Source organism: Lolium rigidum, chromosome 4 (genome assembly GCF_022539505.1).
Source record: "Lolium rigidum isolate FL_2022 chromosome 4, APGP_CSIRO_Lrig_0.1, whole genome shotgun sequence".
Taxonomy (NCBI): domain Eukaryota; kingdom Viridiplantae; phylum Streptophyta; class Magnoliopsida; order Poales; family Poaceae; genus Lolium; species Lolium rigidum.
The window spans coordinates 64880952-64907659 of record NC_061511.1 but is presented as its reverse complement, the minus strand read 5'-3'; the positions used below and the strand labels follow the sequence as shown (position 1 = coordinate 64907659).

Sequence of the window (26708 nt, the reverse complement as noted above, 5' to 3'; positions counted from 1 at the left end):
AGCCTCGATAACTCAGGCCTCCAGCCTGATCGGATGCTCCAGATTGCTTCCTGCTTCTATCAATGGCCTAAAATGTGCCTCCCGCTGATGACCTGGCGGCGAATCTTGGAGCTTGAGGGGCAGCTGTGCGAGCATGCTCCTGGTGGCGACGCTACTCGTGCTGGTCACCACGCTCAGGCAGTGGCACGGGTTGGTCACCAACACCATCCGCCCACCCTGCTTCTCGTTGGGCAGTCTAGTATAATGTCGCCGTTTTTGCCCTAGTTGCCAGTCTAGTTCACCGGCGATGGTGGAGGTCCGTCCGAACTGCTCTACTCGTTATGTGAAGGAGATGTCGTGTCATCTCACCTGAAAAGAGGCCCAATTTGACTAATTGCCTACCAACGCTGTTAGCTCTTTTCTGATTTTTCCTTTGATGCCCCAAGAAAATATAAAGCAAAGAGAAAGGGGGCAATGACGTGTATACAAAAAAAAAAAAAACATTGCCGTGTCTCCCCTACTTCTATCAGTCCATCAAACAAGACATACATCAAGTGTTAGAACTCAACCAACATACAGAAATGTGACAGTTCATATTCAAGCACAAGGGATTAGGAATTTAGCAGAAACTTGGAGGTTTCACACTTTCCATTCACCAAAGCCATGTCTGCCCTCAACTCCTTAAAGCCACCATTAGCTGTGACCAGGAGATTCGGTATCGACCATGGTGTCTCCCTCGGTCAAGTGGCGCAGTACTGATCAGTTGTTTCACTGGGCTCACCTGGTGACACCAAGGAAACTGAGGTCCCTTTTCCAAAAGGACAACGAACTGCACAAAGAAAGGCGTCTCAGTTAAGGAACATGTTCTGCAATACAACGAACTACCAAAGGGAACAATACATATTTGCCATTCGCCTCTCGGTCTAGCTTGCACCATGCGATTGCTTTTCCTCAGTTCTAAGAATTTGCCATTTAGTTCCTCTCACCATGCAACAGCGTTTGAACTCGGAAATGCATTTGCAACCACAAAAGAAAGAACCTTAACAAGGAACCACCATCTCAAGCACAAATTTATTGTGTACACTTTGAGATTTTTTTTATTTGCATGAAGTTAGGGATTACAATGACACAAGCATTCAAGCACCTCGGGCAATAAAAATATTCAATGGCAATGCACAAGCATTTCACTTATGTAGCAAAGCATGAGTATTTAGCTAGTGTGCTAATAGTTTCTTTGTCTCGTCATTTGCAGGTTAAGGGGAACCCCCACCATCATATCTGCTCTAGTGCTCAAAGAAGTGAGAGGCTGAAGCCAGCTACAAGAAAGTGGATTGCTGACGCAACATTGGACTGCTTAAGAAAAGATTTTTCCCTCGGCAACTTTGGAGAAGAAAATTCAAAACAAGTGACATATCAAAGTTCCATACCGGTGCCTATTTTATGGCAAGGAGGATACACTAATAGGGGCGCAGGAAAGATGGTTTCCATTCGCTACACATTTAGGACAGAGCAAGAGAAGGTGCCACCAAAGGGAGTGTTTGTTGTTATTGCTTATGAAGAAATATATATATATAAAGTGCTCCAATGGAGAGTTTGTGTCACTGAAGCCCATACTGGATGGGATTCTATCTTAGAGGGGTACAGGTCATGCTCGGCTGTAACTGAAATGCTCTAAGAGGCAAGTTTAGAGGACAACTGACAGGTGCTCATGGTATTTGGTAGCACAACTGGTTTGTCCCTAGTAGCCTACGGTGTTATGGGTGCAGAATCCACTGAGACATGGACTTGTTCATAGAGACTAAAACAACATATTGGTCATCGAGCTGGTCTGGTCATTCACAGTGATGCATGCAAAGGGGCTGGAGACTACAGAGAATAGCGTCTCTGGGGGAGTGGAGTGCATGAGGCACACCTGGCTGCCAATTTTCGGAAGAAATTCAGAGGGCCTTTATATTGTATGACAATCTATGTTCTGCTGCAAAAGCCTACATCCCAAAAAAACATGCTGCCTACATGAAGAAAATCTGTGCAAAACCTAAAATATAGAAATAAATGGATGAGCACTAACCAAAATTATGGTCTACAAACAAGTTCCATGAGGTCTGCTAAGTCGAGTGTGTCAAATAACAATCTAGCAGATTCCTTCAACGGCAAGACAAAGAAACTAAAAGCCCTACCCATTGTTGATTTGTTGGATGCAAACATGCAATTATGCAACAATTAATGTAGAAAATTGACCTCAGGTAAAGGATTGCAAGTTTGCAACCAAGAAATTTGAAGGACATAAATTTTCCCATCTGCTATTATGAAGGACCTTAATCAAAAGACAAGAGGTCTAAAGATAAGATTGATCAGAAGAAAAAGTTCAGAGGCAGATGTATATGCAACAGAGAAAGATGGGACTGAATGGAGGCATCCAGTTGGCAATGCGAAGAGAAATTGAAGTATATGTAGATGGCTTCTACTCCGTGCAGATGCCCAAAGCAGCTGTTGGGGCTTGGTCCTGGGATGAGGAAGTGCGATAATGTGGACAGCTTGACCATATATAGAGAAAATGCAAAGAGGCAGTTGACCAAGAATTTTCAAAAGATGGACAGAATGCTCCCTCTATTGGTACAAACACTATATGTACTCATCGTATCCTTTAAAGGTATTTCTTTAGATTTCGTAAAATCGTTGTTCTTCTGTAAACCTAATGAAATTCTGTAGCTCTTGATCAATAGGAGAATAGTGCATTTATTTTGATTTGTAGAACTGATGCAGCTCCTGGAAGAGTGGTAAGAAAGTAGTGACAAAAAGTCAAAGGAAAAGATCCGTAATTTGTCAAGTAACAAGACCACTTACATCACCCTATGGTCAGATTGCAACAGCAGCTGCAGCAGAGACTACTGCCATGTAAATTGCACTATTAAAAAAACAGCCGATTCAGACTCAGTGAGTCACTGATTAGCTGATTAATTGATTTATCAACCGATTAATCGGACGATTCACCCGTTAACCGCTAATCGCCAGCCGACCGAGAAGAAACCGATAACGATTTCCTCAATATTGGTAAATTGCGGTTTCAGACTTGTAATGGCAAGTATGCAGTCCTGCTGCTTTCGAAATAGGTAATTATGCAGTCCTAGCACTTTTGAAAAATTGTATGACAAGTATGCAGTCTTTATGCTTTTGGAAGTAGAAACTTGTGAGACCTGACCTCATTTAATGCTAGTGATGTAGCCTACTGCTTGTTATTTTCTAGAATCTTTAGTGTTTTCTTTATTTGATAGCTGCTATTTCTTAGATAATTGTGTCATAGCTATACTAGGGACATACTTTTTTATAGAGTAATACAAGAGATAAATTTCTGCCATTTCTGCGAGGTCTAAAATCTTACTATCTCCATTCCAATGAATAAGGCTTTTTTTCTTCTGAAAAGTCAAACTATGTAAAGTTTGACCAAGTTTTTAAAATAAATTATTAACATGTACAATACAAAATCAATACCGTTAGATGCATCATGAAATGTATTTTCCTATGATATCTATAACAGTATTATAGTTTTTTTGCGGGTAAATCATATTATAGTTGTTAATAGATTTCTAAAAGTTTGGTCAAAGTTTACTTACCGTGATTTTTCAAAAAAATAAAGCCTTACTCTTTGGAAAGGAGGGAGCACTATTTATGAGATAAATTACATTTTGGGGTATTTCTGCGAGAGTAATACAACCTGACATGCAAGAGCTTCAAGTTTGCATCTGTGCTGGAAAATACTACTTGGTAAATTCTCACATCATCAATCAATAGCCCAAAATGCTCAATGTTTCTTGCTGTTCTGTTAGCACGTAGTGCCTGGCTGGGTCTAACTGGGTCTAACTAGGGCTGACCAACGGTGCACAGTGGTGAAAGCAAAGAATGGTGAGAGAAGCTAAAGGCAAATGTGTAACAAAAAGTAATGGCAAATGAGTGAAAGTTCATTTACAAAATGAAGTAATGTAGTACGTTGATAAACGATGCATACCTCCTTTGTCAACAACCTCACCATCATCCGACACATTTACATGTAATGTCCTGTTTCTCCATAGAGACTTGCGTACGTGAAATATCGAAAGCTAGAAAGGTAACATCATATATTTCTTAGTGCCAACATTTTGCTAATCGTAATTCTCTTATAAAGGCATGAACTATATGAATAAAGCAAAACATAAAATTAACTACCTCGACATCCAGTTCAGAAATAAGGTTACCACTCTCATCCTCGCATTTGCCCAGCAACATATTCTCTAACTGACAACAGAGACAATAAATTATGTAAGCCAATAACATACAGACTAGAATGTATTATGTATTATTATCATATACTTCAAACCTAATAAATCCATAGTGTACATCTACCTCAACTGTAGTAGAGATGTGTTGTCCGTTAACACACCTGATAACATCACCATCTCGTATCCCAAGTTTTTCTGCATGCGAGCCTTGTGACACCTAAGGCTCGGAATAATCACTCAATATGCATAATGTATAAACACTCACAATAAAGCTAACCGGAGTCTACAAACAAATAACATAAACATATAAATACCTCTTCAACAATAAGGCCATCATCAATATTGCACATGTACAATATATTCTCAGCAAGAGCAATGTCTACAAACTTGATTGACCAAAATTTCATTCCAAGGTGAGGACGAGGGATGCACCTATACAAAAAAAATCATCCAGTATACATTACAAACGAGTAAACATGAGCTCCACCAAAATTATATATAATGTATCATAAAAATGACAATACTAGACCTAATTTATCTTTTTACCACTGCTAGACCAAATATTTTTATCAGCAAATATTGTTTCTCTGACCATAAGACCATTTTGATCTATAAAGCTTACACCAGGCAAAGGGTATTCGATAGTCACTTCAAAGAAGTCAAAGTGGAAAAACTCAATCGAAGAGTAACAGACTAAAGAACTAAGTCTGTGCGACCTGCCTTTAATCAGTGTTGTGAACCTTGATTCACAACAGGAAAACTGCCATACTGAACACAGCCAGAATGGCAGCAAGGGACTGCTAAACATAGGTTTAGATGAAAGAATAACTTCAGGAGATTAGACTGATTTTTCTTGCTTCTCTAACATCGATACAGGACATCCTTATATGGTGGATGCTTAGGCCCTTAACCTTTTCTAACACGATATATATACAATGGATTAGACTCCTTCAATCCTAGATATCCTAGTACAGTGCTATGCCCAAAGGACTCCTGATCTCTCAATATTTAGACTCTCTGATGGTAGTCCACACCCCAGAACATCAAGAAAAGGCTGGAATTGGATAGCTATTGATGAAGCTACGGATCACCACCAAGGTTTTTGAGTCGCTGGCTAATCACCTAGTCGATGTAGAGAGGGTGACTTGCTGCAGCGACTTGACTAGAGAAGCAAGTCACGCTATTCAAAGGCTAGCTTTTTTTTTCGAGGGCAACTCAAAGGCTAGCTGGCGACTAATTTCCATCTAGGAGCCCGCGAGACTCGCAGGGTCTGTGAGGCCCAATGCCAGAATTTTGTGGGAGGGGAGAGGAGGGGAGGAGGGAGGCGGCATTTTAGCACTCCCATTCAGGTTTAGGACACCACCGGCCATCAATCTACTTTGCTGCTGGTGTCACGTGAGAGAGAAGAAAGCATGGGGGAAGGAAGAGAAGAATGTTGCAGTGTGAAGAAGAGCATTGTCCCAGTTGCCTCCTTCTAGTTGGAATGGACGTCATATATTGCTTGGAGAAGTATGGAAGCACTGGATGGCTTAAAGAAAGCTAGGATTCTTTCCTCTGCCTAGAGCTCATCCAACAGTCACCAGGAGCTTAGCTTACCTCCTCTCCTTCAAGCTGCTTTACCAACTATGTCTTGGACCTTCCCTGCTGCCACGACCTCTCCTTTCTCCTCTCATCCTCTATTGTAAAACCTCTTGAATAGTTGGGTCGACTTGGTGTGATTAGTCCTGATTAGTCACTGACTAATCAACCTAGTATCCTAGCCAATTGGTGGGAGACTCGACTTCGACTTGGCGGCTCAAAAACCTAGATCGCCACCATCAAAAGGTGTTTCTTTCTAGCTCAATAGCATGACAGTGCTAAATGTCTTTTCTGTAGTCCAGACACTGAGTGCAACTCTCAAACAACAAGCAATAAATATTTTACTGCCGCTACAACAGAACTAAATGAAAAAAAGAACATACTGAAATTTCCTCCATAGCTGCAAGCACTTGACTAAAATGGAAGACGGTATAAAAGACCCTCTGGTGTTGCCATTGACCATTCCGACAATTTTTCCATCAAAGTCAATGAGTGGCCCTCCCTTGCCATACTACAAAATTGCATTGAAAGCATTCAGACACAATAATAACAATTGACAAAATAAAACATCAAATAGCATTGCCAACTATAGTAATGTACAATTCAATCCCAAGATAAAATACAGTTTGTACCTTAGCACGTGGGTCTGTACCATCAACATGCATATAGTGATATCTTTCAAGCAAGTTCTCTCTCTCGTATATTACCACACCATGGTTTATCCTCAGAAACGAACTTTCATCTCTTCCAAGCTCCAAAACTTGGTCAGCATGTTTCACACCTTCATTGAAAGGGAGTCTACGGACAGGTTGATCTACTTTAACACTGAAGAAGGCCAAATCATAGTGCTTCTGAAGATACTGCAGGTGGGCCTTCTCAGTGGTGTTACCCCGCAGGTGCACAAGAACCTACAGTAGTGCAAAATGCAAGATTTATGTGTTTCTAAAAATTACGACATAAACTATCAAACTTGCAACTAGTTTGTCATACAGCAATATCGGAGGTAGGACCTGTCCTTTTATTTATGCTTCCGAGAACACACAGTAATACACACACTTAGCAGCTGATTACTGACATTCCAACTCCCCGGAGATTTCTCTTAATTCATTTTGGTAACTAATTAACTTCAGTTGAATGGTTGGGAATGCATTTCCTCCTAATAGACCATGATAAATATAAAATATGTGACCGAACTCTTTCAATTAGGAAGCTAGGAACATTGAGATGTTCATATCTATGCATATCATAATAAACTGGAGTGAACTCTAGCAACTACTCCCTCCGCTCCATAATTCTTGTCCTGGCTTTATGGAACGGAGGGAGTAGGAAATACTGAGTTGTTCACATCCTGCTTGATTATGATAAGCCTGCCTTTCCAAATAACTTTTCCCTAGTGTTTGGCTAACCTGAAAATTTCTGCTTTTGTGGCTATTCTTCCACAACAGGTTATAAATAAGTTCAGTGCAGCATAATTCAGGAATCCCTAATTAAGCCTTAACCATTGAGAGCAGCAGCCAACAAACATTACTCTGAAGGATTAAACATTCAAAACCAGCCAGTTCCTAGGTGGTTAATTTGACAATTCAGAAGGGACATTCAAATGTAAAATTATTTAGCCAGCTGAGAAAGAGCAACATAAAATTGGGTGTTTATTACCAAATCATGGAACTCACACGCTATTTCTAGTTTTCTTAGAAGGGAACTACTATGTTTGCATTGTTGATGAGCGAGCAGCAACCTAACAACTTTCGTGTTTCTTTGCTTAAGCAAGAGATACCTCAAAACTCCCAAGTTCAACAGATTGCACGGATGTCTTAGTCAAGAAATCATAGCAGAATAAATAAATAGATAACTTCTGCACTAGACCAAGTTAACAGTATCTTTAAGAACTCACCTCAGCATCAATATCATACTCTTCTTGTCCTAACCAGGCGCTCCTGGATGGGGACTTGGTGCAAATTAGACGTGATGTAGTCAAAACTGTGCCAATCTTACTCTCCTCGTCCCAATGAACCCAGAAACCACAGCATCGTGCTAGCGTCTTACCACCTACAAATTCATGAAAATTTCAGCACAAAACTACGTTTTCACGATGCTAGTAAATGAAGAGCCAAGGTATCATTATTATTACCAACACAGGATGTAAGTCCAACAAAAGATGGGGCAGCAAAAAGCACCGCCTTTCTTGCTAATTCACGGTCAAGAACAAGCTTTGGATCATCAAGCACGCACTTGGTACTTCTAATCATGCGCGTATTAAGCGTGGCCCATTGCGTGCGGCGAGCTATAAGAAGATAAACATACAAAGTAAACACCACCATTACTAAACATATCATATGACTTTTGAGGCATTAGAAACATGGTACGTAGTTATCTATTCTATTTAAGGAGGGGAATTGATACTTTGAGGATATACCGCTACACTAACTCGAATTTTAAGATATGTGGCATGTCTCACCAACATGTGCTACCAGTAAGAAATGTACACGTCCTGAAACTTGAACATAGTGGAGTGGCATATCCCAAATATTGCAAGACAATTTTTTTTAAAATAAACTAGTATAGTGTCCCTTCCAATTCATGAAATAATTTAATCCATGGACAACAGTACAACACAATGGTGGTAAAGGTCGCAATTTCAGAGGAGTCATTACCTTATCGGAATGCATACATCTGTCTCATACAATAAGAGGATAATGACAAGAAATATGTTTTGCATCTTACTGTTGTTTCTAGGACAGAAGTTCCGTTCTTGTCTATCCTTGTTAGTTAGCAGTTAGCACTAAATGGTGTACGCGGTAGTGAATGAAGCAAGAGGGCTTGAAGAACAAACCTAGTTTTGCATTGATAACACCTTGCGCTTCCTTAATTGTGTCCCATACACTATCGTCAAGATACATCTCATCCGGTACATAGAGCTCGCGAAGTGGAGAGCTTCCTGCAGACGAGACCTCCTCCTCCTCCCTTTCCTCCCCCTTCTCCTCCTTCTCCTCCTCCCTGGTCCTCTTGCGTTTGTTCGATCTCTGGTTCCCAGCCGCCGTCCCCTTTCTCTTCATTCTTTGTGCCGATCGGGACCCCCAAGATCGCGGCCGCGTACGCACAAGCGCCATCAACCGGGCCGGTGTCGTGGGCATGGTGGCGCCGGTGGAGCTGCGGCCGCGGCGGGGCGCAGAGGCTCTGGACCCCGATGCATCTCCCTCTTGAGCAGCCGCGCCGGTGGAGCTGCGGCCGCGGCGGGGCGCAGGGGCTCTGGACCCCGACGCCTCTCCCTCTTGAGTGGCGGCGAGCGGCATTGTTGACCTAGCGAGGCCGTCGACCCCTCACCGCCGGGACGCTCGCCCGTAGTCGTGCAGAAAGGTTTGGAACTGAAAATTGGGTGAGATCGAGCAAACCCTTTGACCGGATCAAACCCACGGGTCCTTGGGAAATTTGATCTTTGCCCAAGTTACATGGACTTTTCACGAAATGCCCTCCTTTATTTCATCGTAGATGATTTTTTTAGACGGAAGGCTCAAGACGGTTACTTCCTTAATCGTTTGCCGTATTTATCATCGGATCTAAAATATAATCATCTTAAAAAGCTAATTTAAGAGGTTTTATATTTCGAACGACTGAACGAGGATAGTATTTGTAGTGCACAATTTGCTTAAGTTGCTAAGATGGGGGTATTTGCATATTTACCACACTATATATTTTTTATTGCATCTTTACCATATGACCACTGCATATCGGTGACATATGATGTAACAAAAATGTAGAATGCAAAAAAGAAGTGTGCTTACTAACTTACTAACTTATATGACTACAGAAACGTGTCAAATACTCAATTCATTGCTAACCCATAATATCACTCGAATAACTGTTGATTCTTTTTTCGAGGTTACATCAAAGATGTACCATAGATCTATAGAAGAGAGCAACAATTTATAAGAATATGCTAAGCGCTGTGAACATCACCAGCACACACATCCACGCCTCTCACTATCAGTTTGCACCCACACCCACACCAACCATGACCCAAGTACTGAGTTCATCCCTAACCCCTACAGGCCGATGCCTCCATAGAGCATTGCAGCCGTATATTCCTAAAAGTTCTGACGCTACACTGCTTTCATAGCAATCAACATGTAAGAATCAGCGGGATGTTCTAGAAGCATTCTTTTTTTCCTTCTTTGTGTTTGTCATATCTCCAGCCAGGGGCGAAGCTCCCAATAGGGAAAGGTAGGGCAGCCGCCCTACCTTGATTTCTGGTGAATACATTTAGATGCGCGTGTTTTTTCTGAAAATTTTGAGCGGTCATACGTCGAAAACAGACTCCGTATGAGAAAATTATGCTTGTTTCAGTGAACACCGCGCAAAATTGACTGCAAATCAAAAACATAGACTATTATCTCCAAACATAGATTCATATTCTATGTTCAGTATGAATAACATTGCTTGATAACATAGATTTATTATTGATTGGATCTTAGTATATACAAGATAAGTTTTAGTTATTCATTATTTATACTCGCGAAATTGGAGACTTTCGAGATTTCTAGATATTTAAAAGGCATGGCATATTTTCTTCGACCGCATTATCACTCCATTAAGATGACATTGGTTTTACACATGGCGGCATTAACAATTGAAAGGAATTTTCCGCAACAAAGATAATCAAGATCGAGTTATGCATCAAATGAGAGTTTATTAAACGTCTTAAGTGTTTGAATTACATTAGATTTTTTAAAAAGAGGTAAAGCCTAGCCATCGAGTAGGCATTATTGGTATGTTTTTTAGGTTCTATTTATAATAAAATATATTTTATTTTTATTGTATTTAGTGATTGTGTTTGAACCATATGCATCATTATTGTTTTAGGACTATTTTGGCATTTGCATTCTTAAAAGTTCGCTCTACCTTAGATTTCTTTTGTCCTTCGCCACTGTCTCCAGCCACCACGGAACAAGGATGGATTCAGTTCCTGGTGGTAGCATCACCAGACGGGCGAACCGGAAGACTCTAAACCATTCCTCGTGAGCATACACGCATTGGATCTTAATGTGATTCGCCGTGTCTTCATCTTGCAGGCAAGTAAAGCAAGGATCCTTTTTGCAGCCCATGTTGCATCCTCCTGTCCGAAGTCCAAAACTTTTATTGGACCGCCAACCACATAAATATTTTTGCCTTTGAGTGTGGCCCCTGAATTCTATATATGCAGCTAGCAACATCAAACCTTGGCATAATACAGTGTAGGTTGGCTTGGCAGTATACAGTCCAGATGGAGAGTGTGGCCATGAGAAGATGTCCTCATGGGCCGGCTCCCGACTCACACCGGTGATGGAAAGCTATAGTTTAGAGCATCTCCAGCCGCGGCCTCCAAACAACGCCAGATCGAGCGTTTGGGGGACGTCGCTCCCCAGCCGCGTCCCCCAAACGCGATCCCCAAACTTATTTTTTACATTAAAATACTCTTTTTATTTTTTTATTATCATTTCAATAGAGAGGAGGAACATTACACAAACTAATACATAGTTGGGAACATGTTTTACGCAAACTAATACATAGTTTGGAACATGGTTTTCACAAACTAATACATAGTTAAAACATTGCAAAATGAGAAACCTAACTAGTGTTGGCATCGTAGATTTCGTATGTTCGCTGCCAAGAAAGAACACCCGCATGCACTCTCAGTCACCTAAACTAGAAAATCCAGTTGGTAATGATAGCCATATTGGTCCTTTGCAAGGAGAACATATAGAAATATCCGTTACCATTTTCGATGCGAAGAAATAACACTCGGCATGTTCAATCGTCCTCCTCTTCGTCATCGCCGTGGTAGTGTCGGCGGCAGAACGTGTCATCGAACACCTTCACGCTCATATCCGCGTCGCCTAGGTACGAAAATGTGAGCACGCAGCCGGCTTGGAGGTCGTGGTAGCGCGCAAACTTCTCCCAGCTGGTGTGGAGGTACATCTTGTCGTGTCCGTCGAAGAGCACGTCCACCGGCAGCAGTCGCAGCCAGCCCCCCGCAGATGCAGCGCGGCCGACTCGTTGCTGGCGACGAACTCGGCGAACTTGTCCGGCAGCCGCTGGATGCCGAGTGGGTCGCCATCTAGGATGACGACGGACTCGAACAACACTTGGTGCTCTTCCTGCAGATACGACGATGAAGACAACGACGTCGCAGGCGACGACGACCGTGCAACTCGAGGTGCTCCAGCACGACCGCGGCCACGACCACAACCATGACCTCGGCCTCGGCCTCTTCCTCTACCAGCCATGGCGTCGACTCTTGAGATGCTGGCAACTAGGGTTGGGGAGAGAGGCGTTAGGGTTTATGTGTGGAGGACAATGCGAGCGCGCCCCTTTTTATAGGCCGGAGGGAGGCGGGGGAGCAGTGACACTCTTTAACGCCGGCATGGAGAGCGACGAGACGCATCGCCGCGCCTCTGTGGAAACTGCACCGTTGCTGCGCGCCAATAACTTCTGTCGTGAGGTAGCCGGCGGTTAGGTTAAACCTGAATGTGCTGCTGACGTGTCGGTCCCGCCACTCCTCGCCTCGCTTTTCGTTGTGTCCGGCGTGCCCGGAGCGTCCCCTGGGGACCGGGGACGGGCACGGGGCGTCGGACACCGTATTGGACCACGCCGGATAGAGGAAGGCTTTGGCGCACGCATCTGGGAACACAAATTTGTCCATCACGCCCCAAATACCTTTGGGTGCCACTTTGAGGCACGGAGTGGAGATGCTCTTAGCACATTGGTTTGAAGCTTCGGTGTCTAGCCTGCCCGATATGTCCTCAATCCAACGGTTGCCTTGCAAGGCATCTTGCACTATCCTGCAGTTCTTGCGTCTTGTGCTGACAATACTGAAGATGAGAGGCGCAATTGTGTCTACACTGCTTCTCCCTCGATCCACATGTCCCTCCAAAATAACACTGACTTTCCATTTCCAATTTTATTTTTTACCAGATTACGAAACACCACCGTAGTCTCCACATCTTTGTTCATCGGCAAACCCTGACAAGGTCAACTAATGCTCGTTTTGAATAACCACTGCCAATGCACTCTTAGTGCCCAATTCTGCAACCGGAAGGTTTTTCGCACCCAAACCTTTCTCGATTGTTTTTGTCCTAGAATGATGTTTTTAAGTGCTTCTTATGTTTTGCTCAGACAATATATATAATAGTTTCCGTACTTGTGTGGATGATGTTTTGCCAGAAATGCCTTCATGGCCTTTTTCCATTGTCTATCCAGACATGTTCCTGCCAAATTTTTCAGTACAATTTCTTTGCTACTTAAGTGGTTTTTTCCTGCTTCATACTTAATGATAATTTGCTACATTTGTACTATCATTCACTGTCTACATCTGAATTTACTGGAGTAACATTATATCAGAAATATGCACTTTTCGTTGCAAAATATAGCCACAATTTTAAAAATTAATTGCAGCATTACAATTACTTTTTCATGCTACACATGAAAATCTTGGTAACATGTGAAAAAAGATGCATTTCTCTCGCTTATCAATCACGAGGATGCAAATGACAGTGACATCTATGCTGCTAGCAAAGCAACAACATTTAAAAACTTACAAATGTTGCAATTACTTGTACTTGTTCCCAATCTAGTAACAATATATGCCTTCACATGAAGCATTTCAACATAGTTCTATCTTAAATATATAGTAGCATCTATGAGTATTACATGTATAATATTCTGTATATTATAGTAGCATCTACAGTTCAACACCAGCATCTCTCGTAGCTTTCATCTCCTTTGTGAGTACCATCAACTCACACCCATTCACAGCATGACCTTTCTCACTGCAGAAAGGGCATTTTTTTAACCCTAGGTTTCTCTTTGGTTTTGGCTCCTTCTTCTTCTTTGGTTCCTTGATACGTCCCAAACGTATCTATAATTTCTTATGTTCCATGCTACTTTTATGATGATACTCACATGTTTTATACACATTATATGTCATATTTATGCATTTTCCGGCACTAACCTATTGACGAGATGCCGAAGAGCTAGTTGCTGCTTTCTGCTGTTTTTGGTTTCAGAAATCCTAATAAGATATTCTCGGAATTGGACAAAATCAACGCCCAGGGGCCTATTTTTCCACGAAGCTTCCAGAAGACCGGAGGGGAGACGAAGTGGGGCCACGGGGCGCCGCCACACTAGGGCGGCGCGACCTAGAGGGGGCCCGCGCGGCCCTAGCGTGTGGGGCCCCGTGACTCTACCGACTCCGCCCTTCCGCCTACTTAAAGCCTCCGTCGCGAAACCCCCGGCACCGAGAGCCACGATACGGAAAACCTTACAGAGACGCCGCCGCCGCCAATCCCATCTCGGGGGATTCGGAGATCGCCTCCGGCACCCTGCCGGAGAGGGGAATCATCTCCCGGAGGTCTCTTCATCGCCATGATCGCCTCCGGATCGATGTGTGAGTAGTTCACCCTCGGACTATGGGTCCATAGCAATAGCTAGATGGTCGTCTTCTCCCCATTGTGCTATCATGTTAGATCTTGTGAGCTGCCTATCATGATCAAGATCATCTATTTGTAATCCTTCATGTTGTGTTTGTTGGGATCCGATGAATATTGAATACTATGTCAAGTTGATTATCAATCTTTCATATATATTATTTATGTTCTTGCATGCTCTCCGTTGCTAGTAGAGGCTCTGGCCAAGTTGATACTTGTGACTCCAAGAGGGAGTATTTATGCTCGATAGTGGGTTCATGCCTCCATTAAATCTGGGACGATGTGACAGAAAGTTCTAAGGTTGTGGATGTGCTGTTGCCACTAGGGATAAAACATCGATGCTTTGTCTAAGGATATTTGTTTTGATTACATTACGCACCATACTTAATGCAATTGTCTGTTGTTTGCAACTTAATACTGGAAGGGGTTCGGATGATAACCTGAAGGTGGACTTTTTAGGCATAGATGCATGCTGGATAGCGGTCTATGTACTTTGTTGTAATGCCCCGATTAAATCTCATAGTACTCATCATGATATATGTATGTGCATTGTTATGCCTTCTTTATTTGTCAATTGCCCAACTGTAATTTGTTCACCCAACATCTCGCTATCTTATGGGAGAGACACCGCTAGTGATCTGTGGACCGCGGTCCTATTCTTTACATCTGAAATACAAACTGCTGCAATTGTTCTTTACTGTTCTTCGCAAACAACCATCATCATCCACACTATACATCTAATCCTTTGTTTACAGCAAGCGGTGAGATTGACAACCTCGCTGTTACGTTGGGGCAAAGTTCTGTGATTGTGTTGTGCAGGTTCCACGTTGGCGCCGGAATCCCTGGTGTTGCGCCGCACTACACTCCTCCGCCATCAACCTTCAACGTGCTTCTTGGCTCCTACTGGTTCGATAACCTTGGTTTCTTACTGAGGGAAAACTTGCTGTTTTGCGCATCATACCTTCCTCTTGGGGTTCCCAACGGATGTGTTAATTACGCGCAATCAAGCTCTTTTTCTGGCGCCGTTGCCGGGGAGATCAAGACACGCTGCAAGGGGAGTCTCCACTTCCAATCTCTTTACTTTGTTTTTGTCTTGCCTTATTTTATTTACTACTTTGTTTGCTGCACCTATATCAAAACACAAAAAAATTAGTTGCTAGTTTTACTTTATTTACTGTCTTGTTCTCCATATTAAAAACAAAAAAAATTAGTTACTTGCATTTACTTTATTTAGTTTGCTTTATTTACTACTGCTAAAATGGGTACTGTTGAGAATACTAAGTTGTGTGACTTCACTAGCACAAATAATAATGATTTCCTATGCACACCTATTGCTCCACCTGCTACTACAGCAGAATTCTTTGAAATTAAACCTCGCTTTATCGAATCTTGTTATGAGAGAGCAATTTTCTCGGTGTTAGTTCGATGATGCTGCTGCCCATCTTAATAATTTTGTTGAACTATGTGAAATGCAAAAGTATAAGGATGTAGATGGTGACATTATAAAATTAAAATTGTTTCTTTTCTCTTTAAGAGGAAGAGCTAAAGATTGGTTGCTATCTCTGCCTAGAAATAGTATTGATTCTTGGACTAAATGTAAGGATGCTTTTATTGGTAGATATTATCCTCCCGCTAAAATTATATCTTTGAGAAGTAGAATAATGAATTTCAAGCAATTAGATAATGAACATGTTGCTCAAGCATGGGAGAGAATGAAATCTTTGGTAAAGAATTGCCCAACCCATGGATCGACTACTTGGATGATCATCCAAACCTTTTATGCAGGATTGAATTTTTCTTCGCGGAACCTATTGGATTCAGCTGCTGGAGGTACCTTTATGTCCATCACTTTGGGGGCGGCAACAAAGCTTCTTGATGATATGATGATAAATTACTCTAAATGGCACACGGAAAGAGCTCCACAAGGTAAGAAGGTAAATTCTGTTGAAGAAACCTCCTCCTTGAGTGATAAGATTGATGCTATTATGTCTATGCTTGTGAATGGTAGATCTAATGTTGATCCTAATAATGTTCCTTTAGCTTCATTGGTTGCCCAAGAAGAACATGTTGATGTGAATTTCATTAAAAACAATAATTTCAACAACAATGCTTATAGGAACAACTATGGTAACAACTATAGGCCATATCCTGCTGCTAATGGTAATAGTTATGGTAATTCTTATGGGAATTCTTACAACAATAATAGGAGTGTACCCCCTGGTCTTGAAGCCATGCTTAAAGAATTTATTAGTACACAAACTGCTTTTAACAAATATGTTGAGGAAAAGCTCAATAAAATTGATATTCTCGCTTCTAAGGTTGATAGTCTTGCCTCTGATGTCGATCTTTTAAAATTAAAAGTTATGCCTAATAGGGATATTGATAATAAGATTGTTACTACAGCAAATGCCATCCAAGTTCGAATTAATGAGAATATTAGATTGATGGCTGAATTGCATGCTAGGTGGGAAAGAGAAGAAAATGAAAAACTTGCTAAAGAGAATAATGTAGCTAAAGTTTGGACTATTACCACCACTAGTAATGTTAATGATCCACATGTTGCTACACCTCCTACTATCAATGGTAAAATAATTGGTGTTGGCAATGTTACTACTCCTAGTGCAAAGCGTGCAAAATTGCACTGAAACCGCTAAAACTAGCTGAAATTGATAAAGCTACTGAAATTTTTCAAAATATTGGGGACAATGATCCCATTGCTGTAGATCATAATGGTTTAGACTTTGATGATTGTCACATCTCTGAAGTTATAAAGTTCTTACAAAAGCTTGCTAAAAGTCCCAACGCTAGTGCTATAAATTTGGCCTTTACAAAACATATTACAAATGCTCTCATAAAAGCTAGAGAGGAGAAACTAAAACTTGAAACTTCTATTCCTAGAAAGTTAGAAGATGGTTGGGAGCCCATCATTAAGATGAGGGTCAATGATTTTGATTGTAATGCTTTATGTGATCTTGGTGCAAGTATTTCGTTATGCCTAAGAAAATTTATGATATGCTTGACTTGCCACCATTGAAAAATTGTTATTTGGATGTTAATCTTGTTGATAATGCTATAAAGAAACCTTTGGGGAGGATTGATAATGTTCGTATTATGGTTAACAATAACCTTGTCCCGTTGATTTTGTTGTCTTGGATATTGAATGCAATGCATCTTGTCCCATTATATTGGGAAGACCTTTTCTTCGAACTGTTGGTGCTACCATTGATATGAAGGAAGATAATATTAAATATCAATTTCCTTTCAAGAAAGGTATGGAACACTTTCCTAGAAAGAGAATGAAGTGACCTTATGATTCTATTATTAGAACAAATTATGATGTTGATACTTCTTCTCTTGATGTTACTTGATACACACTTTCTGCGCCTAGCCGAAAGGCGTTAAAGAAAAGCGCTTATGGGAGACAACCCATTATTTTACTTCTGCACTTTCTTTTATATTTGAGTCTTGGAAGTTGTTTACTACTGTAGCAACCTTTCCTTATCTTTATTTTATTCCATTTTTATGCCAAGTAAAGTTTTTGATAGTAAAGCCAATACTAGATTTGGATTGCTGCGCAGAAACAGATTTCTTGCTGTCACGAATTTCGACCTGTCTCTCTGTAGGTAGCTCAGAAAAATCTGCCAATTTACGTGCGTGATCCTCGGATGTGTACGCAACTTTCATTCAATTTGGTCATTTTCATCTGAGCAAGTCTGGTGCCACTTTAAAATTCGTCTTTACGAACCGTTCTGTTTTGACATGATTCTCGCCTTTTATTTCGCATTGCCTCGTTTTGCTATGTTTGATGGATTTCTTTGTTCCATTAACTTTCAGTAGCTTTGTGCAATGTCCAGAAGTGTTAAGAATGATTATGTCACCTCTGAATATATGAATTATGCACTCGACCCTCTAATGAGTTTATTTTGAGTTTGGTATGGAGGAAGTTTTCAAGGGTCAAGAGAGGAGGATGATACAATATGATCAAGAAGAGTGAAAAGTCAAAGCTTGGGGATGCCCCCGTGGTTCATCCCTGCATATTTTAAGAAGACTCAAGCGTCTAAGCTTGGGGATGCCCAAGGCATCCCTTCTTCATCGACAACTTATCGGGTTCCTCTAGTGAAACTATATTTTTATTCCGTCACATCTTATGTGCTTTACTTGGAGCGTCTGTTTGTTTTTATTTTTGTTTTTGTTTGAATAAAATCGGATCCTAGCATTCTTTGTTTGGGAGACAGACACGCTCCGCTGTTTCGTATGAACACATGTGTTCTTAGCTTCATCTTTATTGTTCATTGCGAAAGTTGAACTACTTCATTCATTGTTATATAGTTGGAAAATGCCGCATGTGGTAAATGGTCTAATGTCTTGAATAATGTGATACTTGGCAATTGTTGTGCTCATATAGATCTTGTTTAAGCTCTTGCATCATGTACCTTGTACTCATTAATGAATAACTACATAGAGCTTGTTAAAATTTGGTTTGCATGATTGATCTCTAGAGTCTAGATATTTTATGGTTGAGGTGTTTGAACAACAAGGAGACAATGTAAAGTCTTATAATAGTTACAATATGTTCATATGTGAGCTTTGCTGCACCTTTTATACTTGAGTTTGCTTCAAACAACCTTGCTAGCCTAGCCTTGTATTGAGAGGAATTGTTCTCGTGCATCCAAATCCTTGAGCCAATAACCATGCCATTTGTGTCCACCATACCTACCCACCACATGGTATTTCTCCGCCATTTCAAAGTAAATTACTTGAGTGCTACCTTTAAAATTTCTATTCTTTGCCTTTGCAATATATAGCTCATGGGACAAAATAGCTTAAAAACTATCATGGTGAAGAATATGTACTTATGTGTCTTATTTCTTAGTAAGTTGCTTGTTGAGAGGTAACCATGTTTTCTGGGGACGCCATCAACTCTTTTACCTTTGTTGAATATCATGTGAGTTGCTATGCATGTTCGTCTTGTCTGAAGTAAGGGCGATTTTCACAATCAAATGGTTTGAGTATGCATACTGTTAGAGAAGAACATTGGGCCGCTAACTAAAGCCATGATTCATGGTGGAAGTTTCAGTGTGGACAGCTAATCCTCAATCTCTTATGAGAATAATAACTGTTTTTGAATGCTTATGCATTAAAGAGGAGTCCATTATTTGTTGTCTATGTTGTCCCGGTATGGATGTCTAAGTTGAGAATAATCAAAAGCGATAAATCCAATGCGAGCTTTCTCCTTATACCTTTGTACAGGCGGCATAGAGGTACCCCTTTGTGACACTTGGTTGAAACATATGCTATGCAATGATAATCCGTGTTAACCCAAACTAATTAGGACAAGGTACGAGCACTATTAGTATACTATGCATGAGGCTTGCAACTTATAAGATGTCTTATACATAACTCATATGCTTTATTACTACCGTTGACAAAATTGTTTCTTGTTTTCAAAATGAAAAGCTCTAGCACAAATATAGTAATCAATGCTTCCCTCTGCGAAGGGCCTATCTTCTACTTTATTGTTGAGTCGGTTTGCCTATTCTTTCTATCTTAGAAGCAAACACTTGTATCAACTCGTGCATTGATTCTTACATGTTTACTTATTGCACTTGTTATATTGCTTTGTGTTGACAATTATCCATGAGATATACATGTTGAAGTTGAAAGCAACCGCTGAAACTTATATCTTCCTTTGTGTTGCTTCAATGCTTTTACTTTGAATTTATTGCTTTATGAGTAACTCTTATGCAAGTCTTATTGATGCTTGTCTTGAAAGTATTATTCATGAAAAGTCTTTGCTATATGATTCATTAGTTTACTCATTATCTTCATCATTGCTTCGAATCGCTGCATTCATCTCATATGCTTTACAATAGTATGATCAAGATTATGATAGCATGTCACTTCAGAAATTATCTTTGTTATCGTTTACCTACTCGAGGGCGAGTAGGAACTAATCTTGGGGATGCTTGATACGTCCCAAACGTATCTATAATTTCTTATGTTCCATGCTACTTTTATGATGATACTCACATGTTTTATACACATTATATGTCATATTTATGCATTTTCCAGGCACTAACCTATTGACGAGATGCCGAAGAGCCGATTCTGTCGTTTTCTACTCGTTTTTTGTTTCGGAAATCCTAGTAAGAAAATATTCTCGGAATTGGACGAAATCAACGCCCAGGGGCCTATTTTTCCACGAAGCTTCCAGAAGACCGGAGGGGAGACGAAGTGGGGCCACGGGGCGCCGCCACACTAGGACGGCGCGGCCTAGAGGGGGCCCGCGCGGCCCTAGCGTGTGGGGCCCCGTGACTCTCCCGACTCCGCCCTTCCGCCTACTTAAAGCCTCCGTCGCGAAACCCCCGCATCGAGAGCCACGATACGGAAAACCTTACGGAGACGCCGCCGCCGCCAATCCCATCTCGGGGGATTCGGGAGATCGCCTCCGGCACCCTGCCGGAGAGGGGAATCATCTCCCGGAGGTCTCTTCATCGCCATGATCGCCTCCGGATCGATGTGTGAGTAGTTCACCCCTGGACTATGGGTCCATAGCAGTAGCTAGATGGTCGTCTTCTCCCCATTGTGCTATCATGTTAGATCTTGTGAGCTGCCTATCATGATCAAGATCATCTATTTGTAATCCTTCATGTTGTGTTTGTTGGGATCCGATGAATATTGAATACTATGTCAAGTTGATTATCAATCTATCATATATGTTATTTATGTTCTTGCATGCTCTCCGTTGCTAGTAGAGGCTCTAGCCAAGTTGATACTTGTGACTCCAAGAGGGAGTATTTATGCTCGATAGTGGGTTCATGCCTCCATTAAATGCAGGACAGTGACGAGAAAGTTCTAAGGTTGTGGATGTGCTGTTGCCACTAGGGATAAAACATCGATGCTTTGTCTAAGGATATTTGTGTTGATTACATTACGCACCATACTTAATGCAATTGTCTGTTGTTTGCAACTTAATACCGGAAGGGGTTCGGATGATAACCTCGAAGGTGGACTTTTTAGGCATAGATACATGCTCGGATAGCGGTCTATGTACTTTGTCGTAATGTCCCGATTAAATCTCATAGTACTCATCATGATATATGTATGTGCATTGTTATGCCTTCTTTATTTGTCAATTGCCCAACTCGTAATTTGTTCACCCAACATCTCGCTATCTTATGGGAGAGACACCGCTAGTGATCCGTGGACCCCGGTCCTATTCTTTACATCCGAAATACAAACCGCTGCAATTGTTCTTTATCGTTCTTCGCAAACAACCATCATCATCCACACTATACATCTAATCCTTTGTTTACAGCAAGCCGGTGAGATTGACAACCTCGCCGTTACGTTGGGGCAAAGTTCCGTGATTGTGTTGTGCGGGTTCCACGTTGGCGCCGGAATCCCCGGTGTTGCGCCGCACTACACTCCTCCGCCATCAACCTTCAACGTGCTTCTTGGCTCCTACTGGTTCGATAACCTTGGTTTCTTACTGAGGGAAAACTTGCTGCTGTGCGCATCATACCTTCCTCTTGGGGTTCCCAACAGACGTGTTAATTACGCGCAATCATTCCTCTGCCTTCTTCCGCCTCTTTTTATTTGCCTCGCCACGCAACTCAATCAATGGTTTCCTCCTCTTCTCTTTCTCTGATGGGCGTCCTTTCGGCTTTACTCTTGCTGGGTTTCGCAGAGAATTGATATATGTTGTTCCAGTTTGCATGTCATAGAAGGCATGTGGTGCTACATCAGGATGCTCCTGATTTTGTATAGGTGTATCAACATTTTCATTGTCATTTCATTGTCAACTTGATGCTTACCAATCATTGCTTTATGCATTGTAGCAACAACTTTCTTTGCTTCAGCGATCATGTCTGACACCATTGCATACGTGTCATCATAAATACAAGCATCCGATGCAAGATCATTCATCTTTATGCAAAGGGAGTTGTATTTCAGCGTGTTCGTTGCTGGAACGCCGATCCGGAAACCACTTGTTCCTGGGTCAGGTGCAGGTGATGCTGCTGCAGACCACCTTGGAAGCATATACCTATCCGGTATTTGCTGCACATTAAGGTGCACCATTACCCTGACAATGTGCGGGCAAATGAGGCCAGACATTTCAAATAGGTTGCATCCACATGTGTATGTCTGGTTATCAGGCTCAACTTCGACCCGATATGTTTTTACATCGAGGCTAGGGTTTGGTACCAGATCAAAACATAGGCCATCCACCTCTGCCCTTAGTGGATAAAATCTTGTTGATCGCTGCAAAATGTTCTCAAACCTGTCAAAGACATCCCTGGTGTAGAATTGTAGCCCCTGCCTTTCAACTCTCCAGCTGCAACAAAAGGTTGGTACAATGAATATTATTTGTTTGTTGCATTAATACTTTCAAGTTGCTACAAAAAGTAAGGATTACATGCTACAACAGGTATTATGAAGTGCTTCAAAGCCAACAAAATGACTAACCTCCCCCATAGTGATGTTGTTGTTATTTCCATTACAAAACCAGAGTTGTCCTCCCGATCCAGCATCACACTCTGACACAGTTCGTACTGTTGTCTGCTGCACAAAGTTGAAAACTGAATCGCCTAGACGAACAAATGATTTGAAGTATGAGTTTAGCCCTTCGGATCTTCCGGTTGTACTTGTGAATGTAAATAAATTGTGCCTGAAATACACCGGTGCCCATGTTGTCCTGTTGCCCCACATGTTTTCAAGGTGCATGTTATCAGCCATATCATGGACTTGCAGCATGTGTTGCGAGCAGATTTCAAACTCTTCTACTGTGTCGGTACCGTAAATGCACGAGTAGAATGCATCTGCAAATGGATGACCATCCACTAGTTTTGGACCAAGTTTTCTTCTCACTAGGTTCACCACGTGGTAAAAAGAACATCTGTGGATTGTGTTTGGGAAAATATTCGATATAGATGTTCACATTGCTTGATCCTGGTCTGTCATTATGTGATCAAGAGCCAAGTTATCCATTGCGATCATCCACCTCTCAAAAACCCATCTGAATGTATCGATTGTTTCATCGAGCACATCCCAAGACAATGATGTGCGTGTGGTTATTTATTCCTACAATTGGAGCAAAAGGCATGTTGTACATGTTTGTGCAAAACGTCGTTTCAAAAAAACATGCAGTCCTTGTGCTTGTGGTACAATGATCTGGTCCTTCCATCAACCCAAAAGAGTGCTTTGACTGCATTGTTCTTGTCGAGTTGAGTTGCGTAAAAGAAACCTAGGCTCTCTGCTTGTCTTCTCTCAAAATACTGAACTGTCAAATTCATGTCTCAGTGTCACTTCCTCTCGCAGCATCGTTCTTATGTTCGATATATCCCTCTTAACATAACCAAGCCCTCTCAGGTCACCACCATGTACATCTCCAAGTGCACCCATGATTTTTGCCGTACTAATATTCTAGTTGTTTAATGCTTGCAGCAACCGAAAATCCTATTTAGGAACCTTTCTATGCGATCTATAGTACCTTCTCCTTCCAGCCCATGACACCATTGGATGCGTGTGTGCAGCTTCAAAAACTGACATTGTCCAAGAACTATTTCTTATACCAACAAGCATGCGTGCTTTGCAATCATGGCATAGCACCTTGTTTCACTACCTAAAATCTCTCACATCCATCTGCTCCACTGCTTGCTTGCCCTTAGATTTCTGTGCACTTGAGCTACTCATATCAACTGTACTATCAAGACCTTTTCGCTGCAACCCCCGTGACATTCTTCCCTGACCTTTGTGCTTCAACTATAGGTTTCCCACAATGAACAGATGCAAAGACCCTGCTCAGCGGTGTATCCTTTGGCGCCCCTCGTGCTTGGCTGTATTTGGTATTTGATATGTGAATACCGAATCCCATCTTGAATGCATACTGATTGTACACCTCCTTTGCAACTTCCAGGTCATCAAATATCATGCCAACATAAGGTATCACATGTTGCGATGATATTTCTTCTGCTGCATTAGAAGCATTCCCACTGGTTGTACAAAATTCTCCGCAGCAGCGGGTTCTTCAGCATCATGTGTATTATCATTCAGCTCATTGTTTAGATCGAAACCACCAAAGATGTTGTCCGCCACAAAACCTGCAATTGTGACATTTGTGTGAGCTACCAAACATTTTTTTTAACTTGTTTGGTACATATCAATTACATTCATGTGAACATCATTTTTTTGTTAACAAAACACTACTGCAGAAATGCTTATAGCCGCCAAGCTACAGGCAAAATTATGCCTACAGACACTAGTGACGGGCTCGTATAAGCCTGTCACTAGTAATACACACTTGTGACAGGCATATAGAAGAGGGACAGGGATTCAGTGACATTCAAACAGCATGGCACGCTGTGCCATGATCTTCTATCCACCCTACACTCTTCATCTAACGGCTGCTATCAACCGATCTGAAAATTTTGCTAAATTTGTCTTTTTTGCTGCGCCCAAAATACAAAATATTTTTGATTGAAACTTTCCATACTTACAACATGATCCGTTGGCAACATGTATATTTTTTATTTTGAATTTTTTTGATGATTTTCAAAAAAAAATTAAATTCATTAAAAAATTCAAAACAAAAAATGTAAGTATTACCAACGAATCATGTTGTAACTACGGAAAGTTTCAATCAAAAATACTTTATATTTTGAGCGCAGCAAAAAAGACAAATTTAGCAAAATTTTCAGATCGCTTTATTGCAGCCGTTAGATGGAAAATGTAGGGTGGATAGGAGGTCATGGCACAACGTGCCATGCTGTTTCAATGTCACTGAATCCCTGTCCATAGAAGAGGGTGTCAATGACGTAGTTTTGTAGAGATCTTCTAAAACAAAACATATGTTACTGACAGGCATCTATAATTGCGTGTCACCGGTGCCATTTATATTTTTTTACGGGGACTCGAGATCTGAGTTCCGTATTCCTGAAAAACTCGACTTTTGTTTTTAAGGGACGTGAATGATTCGACTTAGCAAACCGGTCTTCATTAAAACTTCCACATCCTTAGAGCATCTCCACTCGTCCCCCCGAACAGGCCCCCGGCGAGCGTTTTTTCCATCCGGACGGCGTAATTCGGCCCAGTCGCGCCCCCGGTTTCTCGTTTTCGTCCGGATTTGGGCCTAAATCCATCCGGCGATCCCACGCCATCCCCGGCCCCCCGGGGAGCGCTCGGGGACTCCGGACGAGTGAAAAGCGGGCGTGGCCCCAACTTGTCGGCGACAATGGCCTCCGATCTACGGCAAAACCCTCGTCTTCCCGATCTACGGCAAAACCCTCGTCTTCCCGATCTACGGCAAAACCCTCGTCGAACGAAAGCTTTGAACTCTCAAGTGGTGCAACATAGATAGATTATATATATATTTCGAATATAATTCGAATAAACATAGAAATTACATATAAAAACTTTAAAACTAAACTACTTCTTCTTCTTCTTAGAAGGCCCCGCCTCATCGTCGTCGCGGCGACGCTTCCGGCTCGTCACCTCCTCGTCGGAGGAAGTTGAGTCCTCCTCGTCGTCGTCCTCATCAGCCTCTTCGTCCTCCTCCTCCTGCTCCTCCTCCTGCTCCTGCTCCTCCTCCTCTTCCTCGGCCTCTTCCTCGGCCTGCTCCTCGGCCTGCTCCACGGCCTCTTCGCCCTCCTCCTCGTCGTCCCACTCGTCCTCGCTGGCCGGCGGGGGGGGGGGGGGGAATCGTCGCTGCTGGACGATGCAGCTGGATCCCACCAATGGCGCCATCCAGGCGGCTTCCCCTCGCTGTCGGTGTCCGATGGCCAAGAGATATCGCTCATGGTTGACGGAGGATGGTGACGAGAGAACAGATGAATGGCTCAGCCCGTCGAAAACCGTTTATGTAGGTCTCTCGACGAAAGAGAGCGCCGGTTGCTCTTCCGCGGAGTTCGTGCTCCATTACGGCGGTTCTCGCATCGAGGCCACTTCGACCGTTCCCGACGAGTCGTTTCGGCTCTCCAGTCCACTTCGCGACGGTTCAATGCGGCGAGGGAACTCCGACGATTGCCCTTCCCGGTGACTGCGCCGTCGCTATGCACGCGGTGGGTGCGCGTCCATGGGCTCGCGGCTGGAAAAATGGGCCTCCCCAGGCCAAAAACTACATCCATCCGGCGCTAAATTTCGCCGGATTTGGGCGTGGGGAGCCCAAACGAGTGGGGATGCTCTTAGGTATGGCCGTATGGGGGTCCAAAATCAGGTCAATCCATCCAAATTCGCAACCGCCGCCGCCCTGCTCCTCTAACGGAACGGCCCCTGCAACGCCGCGCCGGTCGCCCCTCCAACGCATCCCGAACATCTGCTCTGGCCTGCATCCCAACAGCGCGGAAGCTATTCTCCATCGTTACACATTAGGGCGATGCAGCGAGCGGCAAATCCCAATCCTCCCATACCGATCTTGGCCTATGGCGGAGCCTTTGTG

The 26708-nt window shown here is 42.3% G+C and overlaps 1 protein-coding gene across 1 annotated transcript; it reads right to left on the bottom strand.

Annotated features, from left to right (window-relative positions):
- Window positions 1–12: 12 nt before the first annotated feature.
- Window positions 13–8723, bottom strand: LOC124647170. Its single transcript, XM_047187145.1, has 11 exons — window positions 8644–8723; window positions 7942–8094; window positions 7705–7859; window positions 6443–6718; window positions 6194–6321; window positions 4547–4664; window positions 4357–4449; window positions 4180–4248; window positions 3983–4073; window positions 736–808; window positions 13–235 (listed from the first exon to the last, which is right to left on the bottom strand). The coding sequence occupies exons 1-11, from the start codon at window positions 8708–8710 to the stop codon at window positions 13–15; spliced, it is 1446 nt and encodes a 481-aa protein (XP_047043101.1). The 5' UTR covers window positions 8711–8723.
- Window positions 8724–26708: the final 17985 nt, after the last annotated feature.